At 40.8% G+C, this 22,658-nt stretch overlaps 1 protein-coding gene across 1 annotated transcript; it reads left to right on the top strand.

The window, feature by feature from the left end:
* Positions 1 to 2,106: 2,106 nt before the first annotated feature.
* LOC105188256 (epithelial splicing regulatory protein 1) lies at positions 2,107 to 20,845 on the top strand. Its single transcript, XM_011149617.3, has 4 exons — positions 2,107 to 2,296; positions 3,325 to 3,590; positions 12,693 to 12,863; positions 15,442 to 20,845. Exons 3-4 carry the CDS (start codon positions 12,721 to 12,723, stop codon positions 17,954 to 17,956), a joined length of 2,658 nt encoding a protein of 885 aa, XP_011147919.1. The 5' UTR covers positions 2,107 to 2,296; positions 3,325 to 3,590; positions 12,693 to 12,720; the 3' UTR covers positions 17,957 to 20,845.
* Positions 20,846 to 22,658: the final 1,813 nt, after the last annotated feature.

Genomic DNA, 22,658 nt, shown 5'->3' with positions numbered 1-22,658 from the left:
TTTCTTACATGTTTTTTATTACTCCACTTTATTTTGGCAGGAATATTTGCTGTACAAAAGCGTTTTCAATTCCGTACTGCTAGTGCAACGTAAACATTGCAAAAGGAAGTCGGTGTCCTAATCGTAATAGTTTCCCATCGTTTTTCTCGGATGTCTTGAATTACTCCGTTTTATTTTGACAGGAATATTCACTGTACGAAAGCGTTTTCAATTCCATACTTCCAGTGCGACGTAAACGTTGCAGGAGGAACTCGGTGTCCTATTCGCAATAGTTTCCCATCGCTTTTTTCGAATAATTTGTTATACTCCGCTTTATTTTGGCAGGAATATTCACTGTACGAAAACGATTCCGTATTGCTAGTGCGACGTAAGTTTGACAAAAAGAAATCGCTGACACGATAAAGTGAGAAGTCGATTTACGTGAAAACAAGCATACTATTTCTGAAGAATCATTTACTTGTAATAATATTCATTGCTCAAATTATTTTTTATTATGTTACACTGTATATATATCAGCGAGTCGAAGAATCCGAGAAGCAGCAGCAAAATGCACATTTCGGAGAGAAGGCAAATATCGGCAACGTCGCATTCACATTCATATAAGATCTGTGTGTAGAAAAGTCGAAATGACAATGCAGCACACACACATTTGTCCGAAGCTGTGAGAAAAGATATATATGGAAAAATGCGATGAAAGGATAGCGTAATCTCATCAGCGATTATCCGGCAATTGTCTTTACTATATAAATACTATGTAAATATATATACACATATGTGTACCAAAATTCACTAACGTCGATAACAGATAATAACGTTCCCTTTTTGACGTCTCTACGTTATCGACGCTTTGCAAGTTCGTTGACGACTCCAGGATCCCCTTAAGGTCATTCTACAATACGTGTCGTAAGTTGTAAGCCGTAAGAATTGACCAATTATAGCCGATTATTTTTGTAATAATCGACTGTGATTCGCCAATTCTTACGACTTACAACTTACGACACGTATTGTAGAATGACCTTTAAAGAACTGCTCCACTGGATTGCTTGCTGGATGAAAATATTACATTCTGATTGGTGCATTTTCATTCATCTTCAGAAATGTACCAATCAGAATGCAGTATTTTCATCTAGCAAGCAATCCAGCACGAAACAAGCACCGTGTGTCGCTGGCTTAATCTCTAGGCTAAAAATGGCCCATGACTCCTCTTCTTTTTCTCACTGATATAAAGCCAGCGGCCACGGTGCTTGTTTTCGTGCTGAATTGCTTGCTGGATGAAAATACTGCGTTCTGATTGGTACATTTCCGAAGATGGATGGAAATATACCAATCAGAACGCAGTATTTTCATCCAGCAAGCAATTCAGCACGAAAACAAGCACCGTGTGCCGCTGGCTTAAGTCTATGGAGCATTCCGAGCATTTTCGAACGGCTGGTGTGTGATAGGATGCGTTTCGAGTCACGCATGAAGCGCATATTTTCTATAGTATACGTTACAACTATAAATCAATGCGCGCATATGCGTAACTCGGAACGCACATAGAGGGCACACGAGTGGTGTTTTGGAACGCAGCCGTAATAAATTTATCATTAGAAATATTAATAAGGAATTGTAAATTTACCTAAATATACATAAAGTCTTTTGTTCGCCTCCGTGGCGGTTGGATGTGGTTCATGTAACTACGCATATTTTTTGATCGTGGGAACTGCTTACGCGTGTCCCTGTTTTTCTTTTACCTTCATACTACTGGAAAATAGCCTTACAGAATTTAATCAATCTACACCGTGAGAATGGCGTTGGAGCAGTACCCTATTTTGCCCAGAGCCATTTATTGAATTAAATTGAATTGACCTAAATATACATCTGTTATTAAAATATCTGATATGAATAATCAACAATAAGTTTCTCGTGACGTCCAATAAAGATATCACTCTCGAAAGAATGACCAAGGGTGCGTTCCGTTTAACGCATATGCGCGCATTTTTTATAGTATACGTGACATAAACTATAGATAAATGCGCGCATATGCGTGAAACGGAACGCATCCCAAAAAACCGAATAACCGCCACGTGAGGGCGCAAGAATGCGAAGTCGCATCTAATGGTTTTACAGCCGACGGTGTACGAGGTCTACTCGACTGAACACACAGCAACGACAGCATTCTCGAACGAGCTTCACACTACGGGGAGCATCCGAGGAGCATCGAGACACAATTCAATAACTTGTCGCGTCAAAAATTGTTTGTACTGTTCGTAGTCAGCATCGTCATGAAATACTTCACTTCCGCGTAGTAATTTCGGTGAGTCGACCATAATTAGCATTTCACGCTAAGATTTTGTCCTACAATATCTCGTTTACGCCCATAATGGCGGATCTATTAAATGATGCAAAATATCATTTTCTATCATTTGTGCGCATTCTAACATGAATTCTTTTTCCAAATTCACGCTTTCTCTGTGAAATGTCTTTTAATCGTACTATTGCCCGTGTCGATTTACGAAATTCGCTGTTGCGAGTCTTGTTGGAGAAAAAGTTCGCTTTGCCAATGAAACTTTTACAATATGGCGTAGGAAATGTGAATGGCGTAGCAAGACTCAGATAGGTATTGTCACGAGATACGTAATATTCCAGAGTTTCAAACGGATGAACTACCAAAAAATCGTTATTACAATATAATAAATCTAATTTGATGAATATTTTTATCTGATTGCTGAAAATATGACATACCGGCACTCGGAACATTCTCTGCCAAATTTTCTTTATTGAGTCTAACTTTCTTTACTCATTACATAATATTTGCATTTCAAGACAAATCGTGATATACGTTATACACATGAATATACACAGGCTTATCTATAGTTTATTGATTCTTACTGAGACATATAGCTTTAATCACTTTACCATTATGCAAACATTTCTTTCAATCAAAATTTTTCTGCTAAAATATATTTAGCTAGAAAAATATATTCGTGTGATGTCAAAAGTAAAAATAATTTTGCAAATCATAATGACTGTGCATGCATGCATATATACAGACACGTATACACATATATATGGCCTATTAGCTGGTTATTTAAAATTTTCTAAAATTTCAATATAATTTGTAAAATATTTTAAACATACAATTATTATATATACATATATATGTATATATGCAAAAGATGTTATGAATTTTTCAAAACAGTAATCAACTTCTTGGCTCTGTGTGTAAATACAAGCTTATAATTTGGCAGATAATAATGCAGATAAAAAATTAAATACAGATATAATTTGTAATAAAATTATCATAAAATTAGGTACAGTGAGGGGGAACTAATTATGTTACAGGGTTTTAGACTGCTCAGTGTGTGTTAGGTGACAAGAACAGATTCAGCCTCTGCGGTGGATTTTGTACAATGACATGGTGCAGTTAACTACTTCTTTCAACTTCCTCATTTCATTGTTCCACACTGATGAGTGATTTGCTGCTTGGTCGTCTTTGTTCTCATCAACTCTTAGCTTTCGTCGTACATTTTAGCTGAGACAAAGAAAAAGAGAGAAAGAGCAAAGAAGAAAGAAGTTTCTCAAGTTTCCGAAGTTTCTAAAGTCTGAAGGTAATTCTTCATAAATCATGTAATAAAATTAGTTCATAATTCAGGAGGGAAGTGTTCTCTGATTCTACTATGGGCTCGTTTAGCTGTCTGTTGTTTTTTATCAGTGCTCCGTGAATATCTCATTTACTTACATATCTCTATAAATATCCACACTTCCTATATAATTTTGTTATCACTGTATATTTGGAGTCTAATATACAATGGTAAGTAAATCATGATCCTGAATTTATAGAATCAATAAAGAAAATATGTAAAACATTCGTACAAAGGCAATGTACGTGTTTTGCATTTACACGATGAATATTTTCATCTATCCATCGTGACTTGTAAATCGCACGGAGTGTGTCCTTAACTATTTAATTTATACTATAAAACGTACTTAAAATAACGAGATAAGCAGGATTTACATAATATCATTTTGTACCAGCAATAAAACCTGAAAAAATCCCTCGTATAAAGAAAGATAAACATGATTACTTCCTATAAGAACCGTAAATGGTTATTAGAGCTATATTTTTTATCTCAAAATGAAATGAAAATAGTAATATATCCACAATAAGTTCTACTCAAATAATTGCCATCATACTACTATTAGTGAATTATGTCTGCATAAAGAATTACAAGAGGTTTAATTATTTATTATAAGACGTTATTCACGTGCTATGTATATAATTGAATAATTTTAAGAATAACTTTATAAATAACTTCATGAAATAATCTTTTCAATCAATAAAAGGTAAGTTTTTTTAATCTGGATCGCCACTACCTATACATGCAATGACAGTTTACTTATAATCTTTTTTTAGGAAAAACTTTGTTTTAATCATTTTAGTTGTGTAATATTTATCATATTCTTATATGTATAGGTATGCTGTTTTATTTGATTATGCTTTGATTTTATCCTTGTCCTTATTTAGAGTCCTGACGAATGATTTAATATCCAAAATTCTCATTTTTACGTAACATATCATTATAACAAGATATATATATTATGGGAGTATATATACTTGTTTCCTGTTACACACACTTTGTGAAACAAAAATGTGTTACATATATGTTATATTAAAAAATTATTCTTTTAAATTATCCAATTGAAGCAATTATCCAATTACCGCAGTACACGAGGAAAAGAAATATAATATAATATTCTAAATATTTCAAGAAAAAATAAGAAAGTTGTTTTTACACATATGGGTCCTTGTCATCTCTAATCATTTTATAGAACCTTAACAGAACTTTAAATCAATATTTAATGCAATAATAACGCAATAAACTTTTTGCTAAGGGAAAGGCAATTCTCTAAATTTATCACACATTAAAATATCTTCCAATAACGAAACATTTGGTTATAATTTAAAAAAGAGTAGGAGACGTATTTTAAAACTGGATAACTAAAATAATGTATAACGCAGTTTTAAACATTCTCTATATGATTCCCGAAAGCTGGGAATATCGTCCTTATTATATATATTTGATTGTATATAGCTCAATGTAAAATATGTCGCGATAATACTTGAAACCTCTTCTACGTTATTCGTGTCATGCCAAAACGTAAAAACGCGAAAATTTGAACGAACGTTCCGGAACAGAAAATTGTGCATGCGCGGTATGATGAAAAGCAAAAAGTATCGATCTGTTCGTCAAGTGACATTTGTTTAAACTACAAAACGAAATCTCACCGCAAAGAATGATATTACGATTGCGTCTGACACTCTACATCTCTCGAAACTTCCGCGATATTTTTTATAATTTTTTTAATTGACAGTTTTTATGCGTACTTATCTCCGGGAAAGTTGTAAAATGGGACCACCGTAATGTTGCGTAACATTGCAAAAATAATGCGATCTCTGCGTACACTGCACGATAATGCGTACACTGAGATAAGAAAAAAACGCCGAGCTAAAAAAATGTCGGCAACCTGACCGAACAATTATCATCGTTATACCGTTATCTCCGACGGTCAAATTATGTTGAAGAAGGCTAAACATGTATGAAAGAGCGACTCGCACGTGACAACGTGACCGTTCTGTTTTCCGTTCCGTCGGGCTGAGATACTCAGCCTCGACGGCGTTCCTCGACGCCCAGGCTTTGTGGCTTTGTGTGTCCTTTTTCTTTCTTTTTATTATTTTCACCGGGCCTCGGTGTGGACCAATTTGCGATATACGTGATAACGCAGCGAGGAAGCAGCAACGGATGATTAAAGTACGTCGATGTGGCTGCAATTCGACTTGCTTCCATCGTTGCGAACTCTCTGGAATCGGATTGCGCATTGATGCATTTCAGGTGGACGACACAGACCGATTTTCCCGGTGCTTGCCTTGCACGCGCGCGCATATGAGTCGAGGACGTGAGTTCTCGTTAATCACGAATACTTTCTTTTTTCTTTCTTTTTTTTTTATTATTTGTTTATTTATCTTGATCCTCTCAGTTGTGCGGATGTAGTGTACGAGTCCGAGTGCGCCTCGAGATTTTTCTCTCGTCACGGTCGAAGCAGAGAATCGAGAGTCTGGCCTGCGTGGTTGAGAGAAAAAAATGGGACACCGCAAAAATCTGAACAATCTCGGAGAGTCGACGTGTGGGGAGGTCTAGGGAGGTATGTCTCTCCATCGATTGACGAGGAGCGATCGCTATCGAGAGACGAGAGAGCGTACGATGCCCTTGGTCGTCCCGAAGTGTTGGAAGTTGACGTAGCTGCAAGTTCATATCGCCTCTCCTTCCCCCCTCCAAAAAAAAAAGAACGGCTGCTACTGTCACGGTTGTTACACGTCGCGTCGGTTGATGTGCAACGCTAATGTTCGGCCTGCGTTTACCGTTTGGTGCTTCGTGCTGATCGAGTTGGGTCTTCGAGTCGCTCTCAGTTGCGGCGACTCGAACTCTAAACACGTCGACCTCCCCCGACTGCCCGCCGAATTTACTCCTTTATATCGATGCGAATTGTCCCGAAGGCACGAACACCTCGCGAAAGGATTCGCTTTCCGCTGTGCAGTACGTTACAAAATTGCTGTGTGCGAAAGAGAAGAAGGAGGAGAGTCGAGTACCTTCGTCTCTCGAATGATCGATACGGAGCGCAGTTTTAAATCGACATCGCATGCACTTGTTGCCACGCGGTCGCACGCTCAATGTGTGTTCGTTGAGGTCGTCTGAGAAGGAAGTCTCCTCGTGATCGAGTTACGTCACGCGACGATAAAACAAATTTTTAGCTCGCTTGTGCGAAAGAACATTCTGCTGTCCAAACCAAACGCGTAGTCAAGTGGTTTTCGGGTTACGACTGTAATTAATAAGCAATTGCTGCAACTTTTATTGTTCATCTTATAAGTATCTTTTTTTGAATCAGCGATGGATGTGTCACTGTTTATCCACGTGCAGCGATGCAACGTCGACATTTACGAATGCTGTTACGTTACGTGGGATTCGCAACGTAATGGAAGTAGAGGTTACTGATGAGCAGCTGGTGCACTTATGAGAGAAGTTGGTTGAAGTAAAAATAAGCCGTTACAGAAAATATGTTGTACTGCGGAAATATTTGCGGAAGAACCGAGAGGGGATTTCGATCTGTGCAAGTCGCGAGTGTGTCTGGAACTGAAGAAGCTTTGTGGTCTATCTCAAGTCGTTAGCTTTGATGGGAGGGTAACATTCAAAGGGTTGCATCAGCAGTTTAAATTTTATGCCCAAAAATAGTCATGGGACTGTGCTGTGAAAATATTTCAGGAATAGAGTTTTGAGGATGCGGCGCGGTAGTCTGAAGATGAATAATGCGGGAGATGGGATACATATGACAATATGTACAAGGGAAACCTTAAGATTCCTCCGTATTTCATTAGGTTTGATTCGGTTAGGGTTGAGGCGCAACAAAATCTACGAAGAGATGCGAAAAAGCATAGATTTCGAAGGATCAGGGGCAAGTTGAGTCGCGTGACAATGCACACGATGCCTTCAAGTTCCAACCGAGCTCTGTTTAATTAACACCCTCTAATTAAGATCCGCTTTTGACGTTATACACCTGACAACATGTATCGTTATTGCTGCCTCACACACACACATACACCTCACACGTACACATATTTCTCGGATATTCCCGGATATGCTCCTAAACGTCCTAGTTGCGAGAGACGAAGTGATCCTCGGCGACGAAATGCGGTTACAATTAACCCTCCGTCCCAGGAAGGTGCGAAGGTGTCGATGATAAGACAATAGCGGAAGAAGCCCGGCAGAGATTCGGCAGAGGCCTTCTTTCTTCCGCACGGTCCACGAGATTACTTGAGCGAGTACAACATGTAATCAAGCCGAGCCCTTCCCTCAGTGCCAACGGAGAAAGGATCGCCAGCAGTTCGCGGGGCACGATGGAAGGCCGAAGAGATGGATTGAGCGACATCGTCGTCGTCGTCGTCGTCGTCGTCGTCGTCGACGGGAACGGACCACGTGTCTCACGCAGCGGAAAGAGCAGAGTCGAGTTCGGTGGCGGATCGACGACGGGCGATCTTTTCCGCGCGTGATCGTACGCCTTGGGATGTGCGCCTTGGGAAAAAGGAAACGAGAGGAGAGGCGCGTCGTCGTCGTGCACGCCGCCGGGTTTTCGTCCGCATGCATGCGACTGTGGAAAATCCTCCGAGTGCGTCGAAGCCCCCCCCCTTCCCCCTGCCCCCCACCCCATGAAGTCTGCTCTTTTTCAGAGGACTACTAAACTGCTGCGATAAGTCTCTTGTTCTGACCTATCGCACTAGTGTGCGCCGATTCAGAGATTCTTCGAAAGAAAGAAAAAAAACAGACCTCGTTTCGAATCTCCTCCCCTCTTTCTCTCTTGCGTCTCTCCCTCGCCGGAGATGGTTCGCTCGGTCTGTATTTGTCACGAGCAGCCGCCGCCGTTCGCTCTCGTGTGTCAAGTCGCTCGTTTTAGGAAGGGAGAATTATCGTCTCCTCTCCCCCTCTTCTCTCTCGCTCGCGCGCGCGCGCGACACAGAATCCTTTGGCGAGCGGGTCGCCGCGCTGCTTGACAATTATGGTCTTGCAACGGCGGAGAGCGAAATAATGATGTAATGTCGTCCACCTACACGGCCGATCGGCACGTTCGCGGCGTGAAGATTAGCGGTCACGCACGCCGCAATTACGGTCGACCGAGTGATTTCCGAATAACACGCGCGCAAAACGGCTGGTGAGCGAGATTGCGAGCGAGTTCTTTCTTTCCTCGCGAAGAAGAGACTCGCTCGCCAGCCGTTTGACTTCGCGATAAACTCGATTCGTCGCCTCGTACTCGCCGAAGGGAAAGGAGAACGTCGCCTCTTCTCGTCATTTGTGCAAGTCCTTCAAAAACTCTTCTCCTGAAGACTGCGATATCTACAATTACGCGCGAATGAAACATGCACTCGTACTTGATCTCGCTGATCTGAGGCGCTTGGCAGTCGGAATCTTCAGTTCGAGGATTTACGTTTACGTCATCAGGGCGCACGAGTAATTTTTTCCTCGCCGAAACGGTGAGGTTTCGCGAGAGCGAAACACTCGAAGATTGAGCTACTTGTTGCCGGCAGATCGATATCCGACTTTCCATGTATGCCTGTTGTAAACTCTTCTTACTGGAAATTTGAAGATCGATATCTGTGTTTCTCCTCAAAACTGCGAAAGAAAGCGCGGTTTCGTCTGCGACCGACGCTCGGATTTTCCGCGCTGGAAATGTGTCCTCGCTGCTCTTCGGTCCTTTCTTTCTGTTTCAGTCTGTCGGGAAATTGTATGGCGCACGATTACATTTTATTACGTACACGAAAGAATAAAGTGAACTCGCCGTTTCGCTTGTTGACGCAACGTATGTGGGCGTTTGTATGTCTTGAAGCGTTCCTCTGCCAAATCCTCGGAATTCGCTGTAATAATAAAGTCGGCAGGTGCGCATGCCGCTGTGGGAGCATTTCCCACTTTTCACGAATGTCCGTAGCCGAGGATACAAAACGCGTGTTTCTCACATGCCAACGCTAGCGCTAACATGTACGGGGTCCTGCCCCCGCTCGGATCTATTTGATGGTGAAACTGGGGCGAATTTGTTTTGCTACTTACAGCGGATTATCATCGAGTCTTTGAAACTTGAGACCTTATTTGTTAAGAGAAAGATTCAGATCTCTCGCGCCAGTCGTTTCTACGCGATTGCGGCCACTCCACGAGTTTTATTTCGGTACATAGATGTAATCACGCCAGAAATCAGTGAGAAGTTGCCGATTTATCCATGTGTGAAATCGTAGAGACTGCTCGATTTGTATTCATCGAGTTGCTTTTAAATTAATCTTGCGAAGAACCGTCAAGAGAAGTCACATAAATATTACAAAAAAATTAAATGCTGATATAACTGCTGCAAAATTCATGTGTGATATATATGATAAATTATCCTTCCCTTAATAAAAAGGATTAAATGAAACATTGGCGATTAAAAAGTGTTTAAAATCAAATTAGTAAATAAAAAAAACTTTTATATGCTATACATTTATCCAAATAATAAACTGAAGTAAATAAAATAAAAAATGATCGAAATAAAATGACTAAACTGAAGAGAAACGATAAGTGAAACGTTAAACGTATAAAGTACACTAAACCGTCGATAATTTACTAATAATAAATGCCGACTTGTTCTAATCATAAATATCATCATTATCATATCATATATTTTAGATGATAATATAATAAAATAATATATATAATATGCTTTTTAAATATAATAATCTCGAATAAAATAAAAATGAGAAGCTCTCTTAAATAAATATGCACGCAAAATTGAGCGATTTAAATTTGCTAATTTTTCTGTCTAATACATCACATTTACTGTCTAGTAATTACATTAATTTTCTTTCTGGTAATTACATTAATAATAATCAAATTAAGTCCTGATAAAACCGTACTGTCCGAGATACTTCCTGCCCTCCTCCTGTGCGAAAAAAGGAAAGGGAATAGAATTGACGAGCGTAATATGTTGCACAATACACACACACATACACACGGCGCAAAGCGACGTAGAACTTCGGGTCGCTCTGCATTTTTTATTTTTCTCTCGAACGTAAACAGACAGCGAAATGCGCCCGCGGGTGTTCTCGACAGTTGCCGTTTGCGAGTTGGGAAGTTGACGTCGGAGTTGAAAACGACACAACGACGGTGAAATGTGTACCCAATAACTGCGAGACGCGCATAAATGTCAAAGGTGAGCACTCTCGACGAGACGATCGATCGACTGTGCCGGGAATGAAATTAATTGCCGTGCAATAAGGCTGCGAATCGATGAACGTGAGGAGAGACGCGCAACGCACGAGTGATTAATAGCGCTGCAACAAGCAGCTAACAGTTTGTACAACTTTGACGCGCACAGCAGCGCGAGCGGCTCAATAATGCCAAGGATGTTCGTCTCGTTGCAAATATCCGCGAGGCCGGGGAGAGAGAACGGCAGTAGGTCCTTTCGTAAATTTCTCGAAGAAATGTGGCGAAGAGACTCATCTCTCAATTCGTCACGGACGAATTTTTGCATGATGATGAAGGCACGAGTCTGCGAAGACGAACGTATCCTTTCGTTGATTTTTATAATTTTATCCTTTGTACACGTCTAGAGTGCTTTCATACGCAATAGGATAAATTGATCTGCGAGTGCTGTTGAAGTGGAACACGAAAAGGCGCGTTTCCCTCCACTCGAGATTTGTAGTTTCAATCGGCTTTATTCGACCCTAAGCATCGCTTGTGAACACTCATTTCGAGGTGTGCATATCCTTATGGAAATGCGCGCGCTCGAGCGCCTTTTATGCTAATCAATCCACTTAGCCGCTTTTCTATCATGTGTCTATCCTTGCGTGACTTTTCTGGCCGGGCGGTCGCCGTTTAGGACGCATACGAATTGAATTATTGTATAATAAAATGCACGCGGCGTGTCCAGCCGCTTTTTTTTACGTCACCGTCGAGCAGAGGAAGCTAGCGAGGCCAGGATCGTATTGCGAGGACACGTCGTCCGATCGTGGCTCCTCATCGCACGCCGTTTTCCTCGCGCGATATGTTTACTCGAATCGATGTGGGGAGAAAGTTCACTCGCTCGCGAGGAGCGTTTGCGCAACTGCGACACGAGCGCGTTGCGCGCGAACGTGAAAGACCTGCACACCCGTCTTCGCACGCTCGGCCCGAAAAGCGCAGACTATTTCTCACACGATCATTCTTGTAGCGATTAGGAAATATGGAAATGAGAGAGAATCGACCCGCGCTCCAGCGGCTGAGCGTTTATTTCCGACGGTTACGGCCAGGGGAGGGAGATGTGAATTCTCTCTCTCTCTCTCTTTTTCTCTCTCTCTCTCTCTCTCTCTCTCTCTCTCTCTCTCTCTCTCTTCAAGGTTCACAAACTTGCCGACTTTCAATATTTCTCTGAAGGGATATACAAATATAAAACTCTGCAGCCACAAAAATATAATAAATATGAACACGTTGGTCACGGTACAAAACGCAATTTAATTAATAGAAAAAAAAATATCAACAATTACAGTTATGCTGTCTTGAATTTTTAACATTTCGGTCGCCTACTTTGGATCCTCTCTTCAGCAAATATCAATTAATATTAATTATATACATTGGTACATATAATATATATGTACCAATATATATGTACATACATATTTATAATACATATTTATAATTTTATAATTCACACAATAAAATGATGAAATCCCATTGGCTTCTTTCTCACTTCAACACTTAATCATTTTACCATCGTGCAACTAAATGACGATAAACTCGCGCGTAATAAAAGAACGCGTAAATGATACTATATGAAATAATAAGTTATAATATTAAGTAACGAATAATATGAAATAATAACGACGGGGAGCGGACACTCTAACTGGCGCGCCGTTGATACAAAATAAATCCTAAGCGTTAATCAGATGGACATTTTAGAACGATGTATCCGTGTAAAGATTAATAAAGAGAATGTATTCCTGGAGAATGTATTTTTATTCCCTCCTACGAAGTCATACGCAACACCAAAACATCCGTCGAACATCTTCAACATTCTTAACAGCCTCGCCATCGGCGAACCGCGACAGTCAACATGGACGATGTTTATTCTTCGTCGTTTAATTTCGTTGCTTCTCGGCTCGGTTGCAGGATTACACACATCGCATAAAGCGCGAAAATGAGCGTCATAATCAGGCTGCAAAACCTGGCATGGTCCGCCAACGCATTGGACATACGCCAGTTCTTCCGGGGCTTGAGTATTCCGGAGGGAGGAGTGCACATTGTCGGCGGCGAGCTGGGAGATGCGTTTATTGCATTCAGGTAACTAATCGATTGAGCTAAAAGAAGAATGAAAAAAGGATGCGGCTGGACGGCGAATGCACTTGCGTGTCTCAGTTTCTTTACGACGTTCGCTCGACATTCGAATGTGGATCGATGTTTAGGCAATTCGTGCGCGTGATTCGTCTAATTGTTCCTTTCCTCTTCTCACACTGCATTCACATGCAGCTGAAAACACTCACTTGTGTATGATGCACTTGTAACAATTATACGATAACGCATCGATATTAATAGAATAAAATAAAAGAATAAATCAGAAAGAGAGAGAGAGAGAGAGATTAACGGTTTAGATAAATATATTTCTGAATAAAACTTAATGGACTCTAGAATAATGTATTAGAAAAATTAATAGAATAAATGAGAAAAACCTAAAACTAAACCGTAGCTATATGAAACAAAAAGGGAGACGTTATAAATATCACTTTTCTTATAATTAATTTTAACTTTAATAACGTTGCAATTGAATCTCAATTCGCTTAGAAAATAATTACTTAGAATATTTGACAGTTCTAATGATGCAAATGCATAAACGGAAGGTTTCATTTCTAGTCATTGTTCAGTCTCGTTATTATAAACGTAATAATAAAGTAAAATTATCTTTCGCAAGAAATTAATTGTCCGCTCATGTTATGTAATTATGACCATTGCAAAAAATATTTAATATTGAAAAAGACCAAGTTTCAATTAATTCTAAATCATAAATTTTGACTATAAATTATATGCATGTGAAGTCGATGAAGATTTAAAACGTCTTGAGGCGATATCTCGAAAATCAGAGGATACTTGCTCCCCTTTTATCAGTTTCGATGCCGCATAACCTTTTGAAATAAATTCTTTCATAACACAAAAAGGCGTCTGAAATTTACGTTCCCAGTAAATATTAGAAGGTTGAATTAATTCTAGCCTTATTTTGTCAATTTTTTATCTTTATTTTATTTTAAAGAAATGGTTAAATTTACGTCAATCGAAATATTTTCCGTCGCTGGCTGTAACTTTTTCCCATCTTTCTGGCAACATAGCGATTCCGCGACGATAGAACGATCTGTCTTCCGAAGCAATTCAGACACCCATTTTTGCACATTCTCGTAATTATTGAAATGTCTATCTGCCAAAGCGTGTTGCATTGATCGGAATAGATGATAATCAGATGGTGCTGGATCTGTAGAATACGCTGGGTGCGGAAGGATTTCCCATTCGAGCTCTAACAATGTTTGTTTAACGATTGAAGCCACATGTAGACGAACATTATCGTGCAGAAGAATCATTTTACATCTATTGCTGGCTATCGCTAGCCTTTTTTGCATCAATTCATCAAATTAGATCAAATTGTATCAATCCATTCATTCAATTTGTTCGATTGCTGCTAGTATCGCCCCCCCATAACTGTTTCATTCGGTTTTAGAAGCTCAAAGTGCACCACACCTTTCATATCCCATCAAGTACAGAGCATTATTTTGTGACCGTAAATATTCCGTTTTGGTATCAATGTTGATAGTTGTCCTGAATCAACCCATGATTTTTTTCGCTTTGGATTATCAAAATAAATCCACTTTTCATCTCCAATTACAACTTGCCACAAGAAACTTTTTTTCTGTCTGGCAAGCAGACATGATGATATCCAAACTATTTGCAATGGCACTTTCACTCAATTCTGTGGAACCCGTTTTCCTTCCTTTTGAATCTTTCCCATAGCATGTAGGCGTTTAGAAATTGTTGATTTATCGACGTTGAGTTGTTCAGCCAATTGCTTTTTTTCCGTTTGAACGGTGTTTTCATTCAATAATGCTTACAATTCAGAATCTTCGAATTTTTTTGATTGACCAATACTTTTGAATCGTTGAAATCAAAATGTACAGTTGGAATACAATGGGACTTGATCACCATATGTTGTAACAAGCATTTCATGAGCTTCAGTTTGATTTTTTCAAATCAAACAAAAAAGTAATAAATGTTGAAGTGCAATTTTGTATGCGTATAATTTTAAACGCGTATAAATAATAAGACTATCAGTAACAACAGCGCGTAAACTGTCATATGTCATAGAGAAATGTCAAATCTTTCAGTGTTGCTGGATTTTAATATTCATACTAATCATTAACTTGGTACTAAAACTATCTATTGCTAGGGAGCAGAACCAATTCAACCTTCTAATAATTTAGTAATAAAGTATAAAATTATCTTTCGCAAAAGATATATTGTCCGTTCATGTTATATAATTATGACTATTACAAAAAAATATTTAATATTAAAAAAGACCAAGTTTCAATTAATTCTAAATGATATAAATTTTGATATATAAATTATATATTACACGTGAAGTCGATGAAAATTTAAACATCCTGAGGCGATATCTCGAAAACCGGAGGACACTTGCTCCCCTCTTATCTTGCCGTCCACTTCGATGCCGCATAATCCTTTCAAATATGTTTCTTCACAACACAAAGAGGCGTCTCAAATTTACGTTCTTAGCAAGTGCGTTCGGATCAATAAAATATATAGAACGGATCGCGAGGCGTCGTGCGAATCTCTCGTGTAAACAACCATCATTTCACTATTGCAGCACCGATGAAGATGCCCGGCAGGCGATGATGCACGACGGTGGTAAGATCAAGGAAATGAAGATAAAACTGCTGTTAAGTTCTCGCACAGAGATGCAAAAGGTAATCGAAGCTGCCCGACAACAAACCCTGAATCTACAGACTTTCATGCAGACGCCAGTGGCAGTGCCGCCGGTGGTTCAGGCGAAACCGGGCTCACCGAATGAGAGGAGGGACAAGGAGAATGAGAACGAGTCCAACAAAGAGCGAAAAGAGCGGCGTGACCGCTCGAGATCGCGAGATCGATCACGATCGCGCGACCGCGACAGGGACAGAGATCGGCGCGATCGTGATCGCGGGAGGGATCGACGGAGACGGGACCGTAGTAGGTCTCGTGACCGAGAGCGGGACAGGAGGGACCGACGACGTCGCCGAGACCGTTCCAGGTCGCGAGATCGCACGAGGTCGCGCGACCGCGACTCGAAGAGAAACTCGACGGGTGATCGGCGCAAAGACGCCAATAATGAAGACGACAACAACGACGTCGTGTGCGTCGGCCAGTTTCAAAAGGACAAGCCAGCAGCGGGGGCGAAGAAGCCGATGGAGAACGGCATATGGGAAGTGCCGCCGCAGACGCAGATGCAAGCGGCTCTGTTGGCGCCGGGTATTCTTGGTGCCGGAGTTGCGGCTTTGTCTCAGGACTCGGAGCAGCGATCTATAGGCTTCGGCACACCGGTGATAAGCCAGCAGCCGATGTTGCAGTCGAGCCAGTTCTCCATCAACGGCCTCAACGGTGTGAATAACCTGATGCAGCCGCACGTGCAGTCTCTCAGCCACACGGTAGGCATAACGCCGCTGTCGCAAAACTTGAACAGCAGCAGTCTACCCAGTCTGGGAAATCTGACGCGCCCCAAGGAACCCTGGAACCAGCAAAACGAACAGAACAGACTGGAACAGACGCGATTCCCCGGCAGGTCGAATCAGTTTAATAGCCAAGAGTACGGCGCCAACGGAAATTACCGTGGCGTCAGGCCGAATAATCCCTTCTTGAACAAGGTTCAAGAGCTCGAAGGCCGTCGTAATCCGCATGCATTCCAGGCCGGCTCTACCAGCTACGGGAACTTCGAGAATGAGCGCCAGTCGTCCGGCAGGAAGTCCGGCAACTCTCGATTTTCCAACGACAACAAGAGCAGCGGCAGCAGCGGCAGCAGTAACGGCCATTGTGTCGAAATTCGTAATATGCCGTTGAACGCGACTTATTCGGACTTGCGTCACGCTTTTCAAGGTATCTACATTCGCAAAGATGGCATGAAGATAATCAATGACAACCACGGTAATCGCGTCGGTATCGCGTACGTCAAGTTCGGCAAGGCCGAAGGCAAGGAGCTTGCGCTCAGCACGACGAGATACGTGCGAGGCTCCGAGGTGGAGGTCCTGCACTTGGACGAGAGCATCTTCGACAAGACCGTGAATTCCTATTCACCTGACAAAGAAAGGTCGGAGGAGAATGCCGAGAGCGACTTGAGAAACTCCACGTGCATCTTGTTGACCGACCTGCCCTCTTTCACCAAGGAGATGGACATAGCCAAGCTATTCCACGACTGGAAGATCAACGATCTCTTCATCACCAACAGCAAGGAGGGCGGCACGACTCAGTACATGGCTTACGTGCAGTTTGCGCGGCTGGAAGACGCCAAGTCGTCGATCACCGCGTCGCTCAAAATAGGAAATAAGCCGGTGACCGCGACCGCCATCAGCGAGGACGCGTTCTCGCAAGCGAAGCGCGAGCACGAACAGGCGAGCATGAACCAGACCACTTCATCAGACTGCATCATTATGCGTGGTTTACCTTTCCAGACGATTGACCGCGACATCTTGGACTTTTTCTCTGACATCGGCATCGTGCCGCACCGTATCCACATGATGCTCAACCAGAACGGCAAGCCGGCTGGCGAATGTTTCTGCGAGTTCGACACGACTGACGAAGCGCTACGCGCCACCGCCAAAAACGGCCTGCCGTTCGGTAAGAATGTGCCTACTATGGAGCTGGTACCGCGCGCCAAGATGCTCGAGACCCTCGGCATGGTGGATCCTCAACAGATGATGGAGGCTCAGCAACAGCACTTTCCGCCTCTGCAAGAGCAAAGACCGCGCTTCACTGGCCCGATAGGCCACATGCCGCCGCGCTTCGGCAACTCCGGTTTCGGGCCCAGGTGTCCACCCGGAATGATGGGCATGCCACGGCACATGATGGGCCGTCACCCACCGCCCATGGATTGCGTCGAAGGTTTTGGCAAGCCCGGTTGCGTGCTCTCGCTGGAGAACGTGCCGTTCAAGGCAGACGTCAACGAGATCATCGACTTCTTCGGCGACTTCGACGTGAAGCGGGACGACGTAATCCGCCGGTACAACGACAGGGGCATGCCGACGGGCGACGCGCGGGTGGCTTTTGCGTCTCCCAGCGAAGCGCAGCGAGCTCTCAGAGAACTCAAGCACTGCAAGATGAGGGAGCGCACCATATACATGAAACTAACGTGAGTTTTGCCGCTCGGTCGTGCGAATTATGCGGAGAAGACCACCGATGCTGATGAACTCCCCAAAGGACTCGGCTGATGAGGTCCGGTTGGATCCATTGGATTGCGCTATTCATAGGTTCCTTGCGAAGCGAAGTGTGGTCCTTCGAGAATCTGCGTTCCCTGGAGTGAACACATCAGTCTTACATGGTCTTACATTTCTCGCCAACGCACGAGCAGAGCGCGCTGTATAAACACCGTATGGATGGTGGGCGTCTTTTTGCGCGCGAAGAAGACAGTATTTTCTCATTGAACATTCTTACGTGATATGAGTTTGCGTTCTTCGTGTCGAAGACGGTATTCCCTCATGAATTTCACGGGACACACTTCGTGTTGATGGTGTACATAGAAAGCGTAGGATTTTATCATAAGGTTAATTGTTAGATCGACATCTGCAGCGTGTCGCTCGATGTATTCCTTTTGTCTACAGTGGTTGAGGAAATTCAATATTTTCTCACGACACGGTGTACATTCAGGTGTCGAGAACTGCGCGATTGCGGCACTCGGTGGCAAGTGGAAAATCATTCATCATTAACGACGAATTTCTTGAACGACGACGGAAAGGTGAATCGCGCTTTATATCCATATATGAAATAGTGTACGTTAATTCCAGAGGGTTGACGAATGGACGTATGGTAAATGATATTACCGATATGTCGGAAAATCTTGTTGCTTTGTTACAGAAATGAAAATAAACGGGGACGAAGTCCCATAGTTTACCAAGCTTTTGCGATTAATATCTTTTGATAAGGAAAAATCGAATATATGATTGGGTATTTTTTAATATTATTTCAATTGGTATTCGCAGAAAACTACAAATGTTACATGATATTCTCTTATCGATCGACCACTACAGAGAATTTGTTCGATGTATTAATGAGAGACGGCAGCGACCGCGAAATAGACTATTTTTCTAATTTCATCTACTCGACGTTGTATCACATAACGACGAATGCGATCAAACGACTTACGCTATGTGACGTCTAAACACACACACACACACACACAATCATTTTTCGTGAGAACGTGATGAACGGTAAAATATGTATGTATTGGAGAGCAGTTTGATAAGTTTAGTAAACTTCTATAAGATGGCGCTATAATATATTTGGTGACCTGGAAATTCCATTCTTCAGATCCCTCGAGGTAAAATTTGCCAGAAATCGGTCAAAAGTAACATGTTTACGTCTGGTAATCGTTTGAAGCGGTTTAATGATTGCCGCAAAAATAGAAAAAAAAACGGATTCTGTGCAATAATGAAACATTTATTTAAAAAAGTGGACAACAGCATAGATCAAAGCCAAGTTAAATAAAGTGCGTGGGGACTCTGCTCCTGCATTGAAAACCGTATATTTCTGGATAAGTGAATTTAAATATAGTCGAAACTGCACTGAAGACGAAACGCGCTCCAGACGTTCAGTTGAGGTCACCAACTTCGGATATCATGGAAAAAACCCATAGTATGGTTATGGAAGATTGGCGAGTGAAGATGTGTGCACGATTGCTGACTCTATTTCAAAAACATATGCGAAAGAACATTTCAACGTAGGATTTGACGATGTTAAACGCAATGTGCAGGATTTTTTGTGTCGATTCATGAGTGTGGACGAATCGCTTCTGAGTTGAAGAAGCAATCAGAGCAATGAACAATGTCTGGTAAAGATGTGTCGAAGAAGACGAAGACTTTTTGTCGGCTGGAAAGATGATAGCCATTGTTTTTTTAGATTCCCAAGGAATTATCCTGATTGATTACTTACGAAAGGATGGTAATACGTGCGGTAGGATGACAATAAGAGAGTACTGTGCAACATTATCGAATCGCTTGAAAGAAGAGCTGAAAAATAAACGTCAAGATTGGCATGCAAAAGAGTACTTTTCCAAGTTCACTGCTTTGACTGATTCTTCGACTCAAAAGTGTAGCAATGAATCTAAATTTCGTCACGAATTGGCACCAAAAATCCTACGGGTTGCGCTCAAATTTCATCAAATACTGCGTTGAAACGTTTTCTTGCGTGCGTTTTAGGTTAAGAGTCAGCAATCGTGCACAGTTTTTTCACATGCAATTTTCCATGTAAGATGTCATGCACTCGTTCCATCAAGATGCCTACGCCCTGAGCAATCTCACGCATCTTTACTTGTCAATTCTTCGTAACCATGGATTTTTCTCACGATATTCGACATGATGACTTCAACTGTACGTCCATGGCAGGTTCGACCATGTTTAAATTCGCTTATCCAGAAATATGCGGCTTTCAACGCGGGAGCAAAGTCTATGGAGCCCCAAGTCGCTATGGACTTTGTCTAACTCGGCTTTGATCTGCACTGCTGTTCACTTTTAAAGAAAAAAATATGTTTTATCATTGCATGGAATTCGTTTCTTTTTATGTCAGCTGCTAAACCGCTCACTTTAATCGAACATAAACAACGCTGTACCATCATATATATATTCGACGCATATTTTATTCGTTACGTTCTCAGAAGAAATGACAACATATAACGTAATGTAACAATAACAAAGACATAAGTTTCATCGCATTTGCAATTGTCGTTGAACTTTTGTCTCTGCCATTGTATCGAACGTGTCCACCGCCTATGTCAGCATTGAGTTTGACGATCTTGTCTGAGCCGCGTTCAAATTTAAATTATTACGCTATTCTCTAATCGTTTTCTTACTGCCGGTACTTGGAAAGCATCTCGATACACTTATATTTACTACTTCAATAATTATATGTTATAGTTAATTTACATTATTATCAGGAGTATAGTAGTCAGTAGCGTTAACATGTTTCTTGTTAATATCGGTAACTTCGAGGAGAGTCGAGTTTCTTCATAAAATAACCGCAACGCGTCTCGATGATGATGTACTATAGTAGATTCGACGTTACGTTTTACTTTGCGATCATTTGAGAGATAGAAGAAAAAAAATACAAAGTCATTCCCACTTTTGACGCATAAAGTAAAATGTTTAGTTTCATTCGTTCGATCAAACCAAATCGTTCACACTTCAACGATCGCCTTAGATCGAACATGTCATAACGTGCTAATAAACACATTGAAATACCAAATAATATCTCGATTATGAAAATAGCGCGGAAGCAGAGTACAAAGTTAGCAGTTTAGGCGATTGGGTTTGCTTTGCGTTTGCCGTGAACGATACCAGAGAACGAGCGTAGTCGTGCCGATTGGATCGGGAGTGCGTCGAATAGAACCGATGAAAGAGCAACCCGCGCAGTCGTATTTCTTACACGTGTTCTAACGAGAATATAAATGTTATATGTATTGCATAAAACTACATATGCAGGGTACATCGTAATCGTGCTCACGATTTTCGGAGCACTAGCAATAACGCGACAACGGAAAAGTTACAAACAAACCTTTGTATCAGTTTTGAATAACGGATAATATAACACGGATAAATATAATAAGAAGAAAAAAGAAAGAGAGAAAATGTCGAAACGTTTGTTTTTCCTTTAGAAAAGTTCTATTGAAAATTAATAAAATTGCGTTCAAGTGAAAGCTTTTATTATAATTCGGTTTCATCTTTTCTCACCGCAAGTGCCCCAAAAGTCGCGCGGATTATTACGACGTGTATCCTGTATAGAAATTATGTGACATAATTTCGTGCAACGGCATATGCGTCTGTCTCGTGACTGAATGTAAAATAATTTATAAAGGAACAAAACGATACCACTAAATCTGTAGCACATTACACAGATACTATTATAAAATTACAATAACAAGCACTTAAGACTTCAATAAATTTATATTTAAAACTGTGAATTGCATTTATCATTTCTCTTGATATAACATTACGCTACCTCGCACTAATAATGTACAGATAAAAAATGCCGAGAGATTAGATGCATTAAAATAATTTTTTACATCCAAAAAAGTATTCTGTTTGTAAAGTGATTTTTCCCATAGTCTCATATTCTAAATGAAACGTTTTGCAGGAAAAGGATTCCTCTTTCGATAAAGTGATTAAAGTGAACCATTCATCTAAAATTTATTAGATATTATTTTAACTGTTTTCCTCTTATTTCAAGACAATTTCCTCTTATATGAAGAAGAATATGTTGATTTGAATGTCGGCTTCTTTTGTTCAGTCATTTTCTACTTCCAGACATGAACGGAAAAATAACCATATGCTCATGGGTCAGGATATTTGGAACGCTTTGTAAAAAAGGTATGTGTGTTGCTGTAACATATAACGAGGAGAATTTACTCATATTTGGTCAAATATAGCCTAATATTTTTTGAGATATTTAAAAGAAATTTGGTAACTTTTTCAATATTTAACCTACGATATCTCGCTAATAACTATTTGTCGGAAGAAAAAACAGTACTAGACCTTTTTACTCTATTTGGTCTCAAGAATATATTGTTACAATAGTATCCTAACTTTTATTAACTTATCGATCTTTGGAAATTTCAAAATCATCAAATTAACAAAAATCAGGGTGCTATTGTAACAATATATTCTTAAGACCAAATAGAGTAAAAAAGTCTAGTACTGTTTTTTCTTCCGACAAATAGTTAGCGAGATATTGTAGGTTAAATATTGAAAAAGTTACCAAGTTTCTCTTAAATATCTCAAAAAATATTAGGCAAATAAAAAAATGTTCCAGATAAAAGTTGTCAAATTAACTAGCAGAAAAAAATTAACT

Source organism: Harpegnathos saltator, unplaced genomic scaffold, assembly GCF_003227715.2.
Source record: "Harpegnathos saltator strain DR-91 unplaced genomic scaffold, Hsal_v8.6 scaffold217, whole genome shotgun sequence".
In the NCBI taxonomy this organism is placed as follows: domain Eukaryota; kingdom Metazoa; phylum Arthropoda; class Insecta; order Hymenoptera; family Formicidae; genus Harpegnathos; species Harpegnathos saltator.
This window is presented reverse-complemented; position numbering and strand designations above follow the sequence as displayed.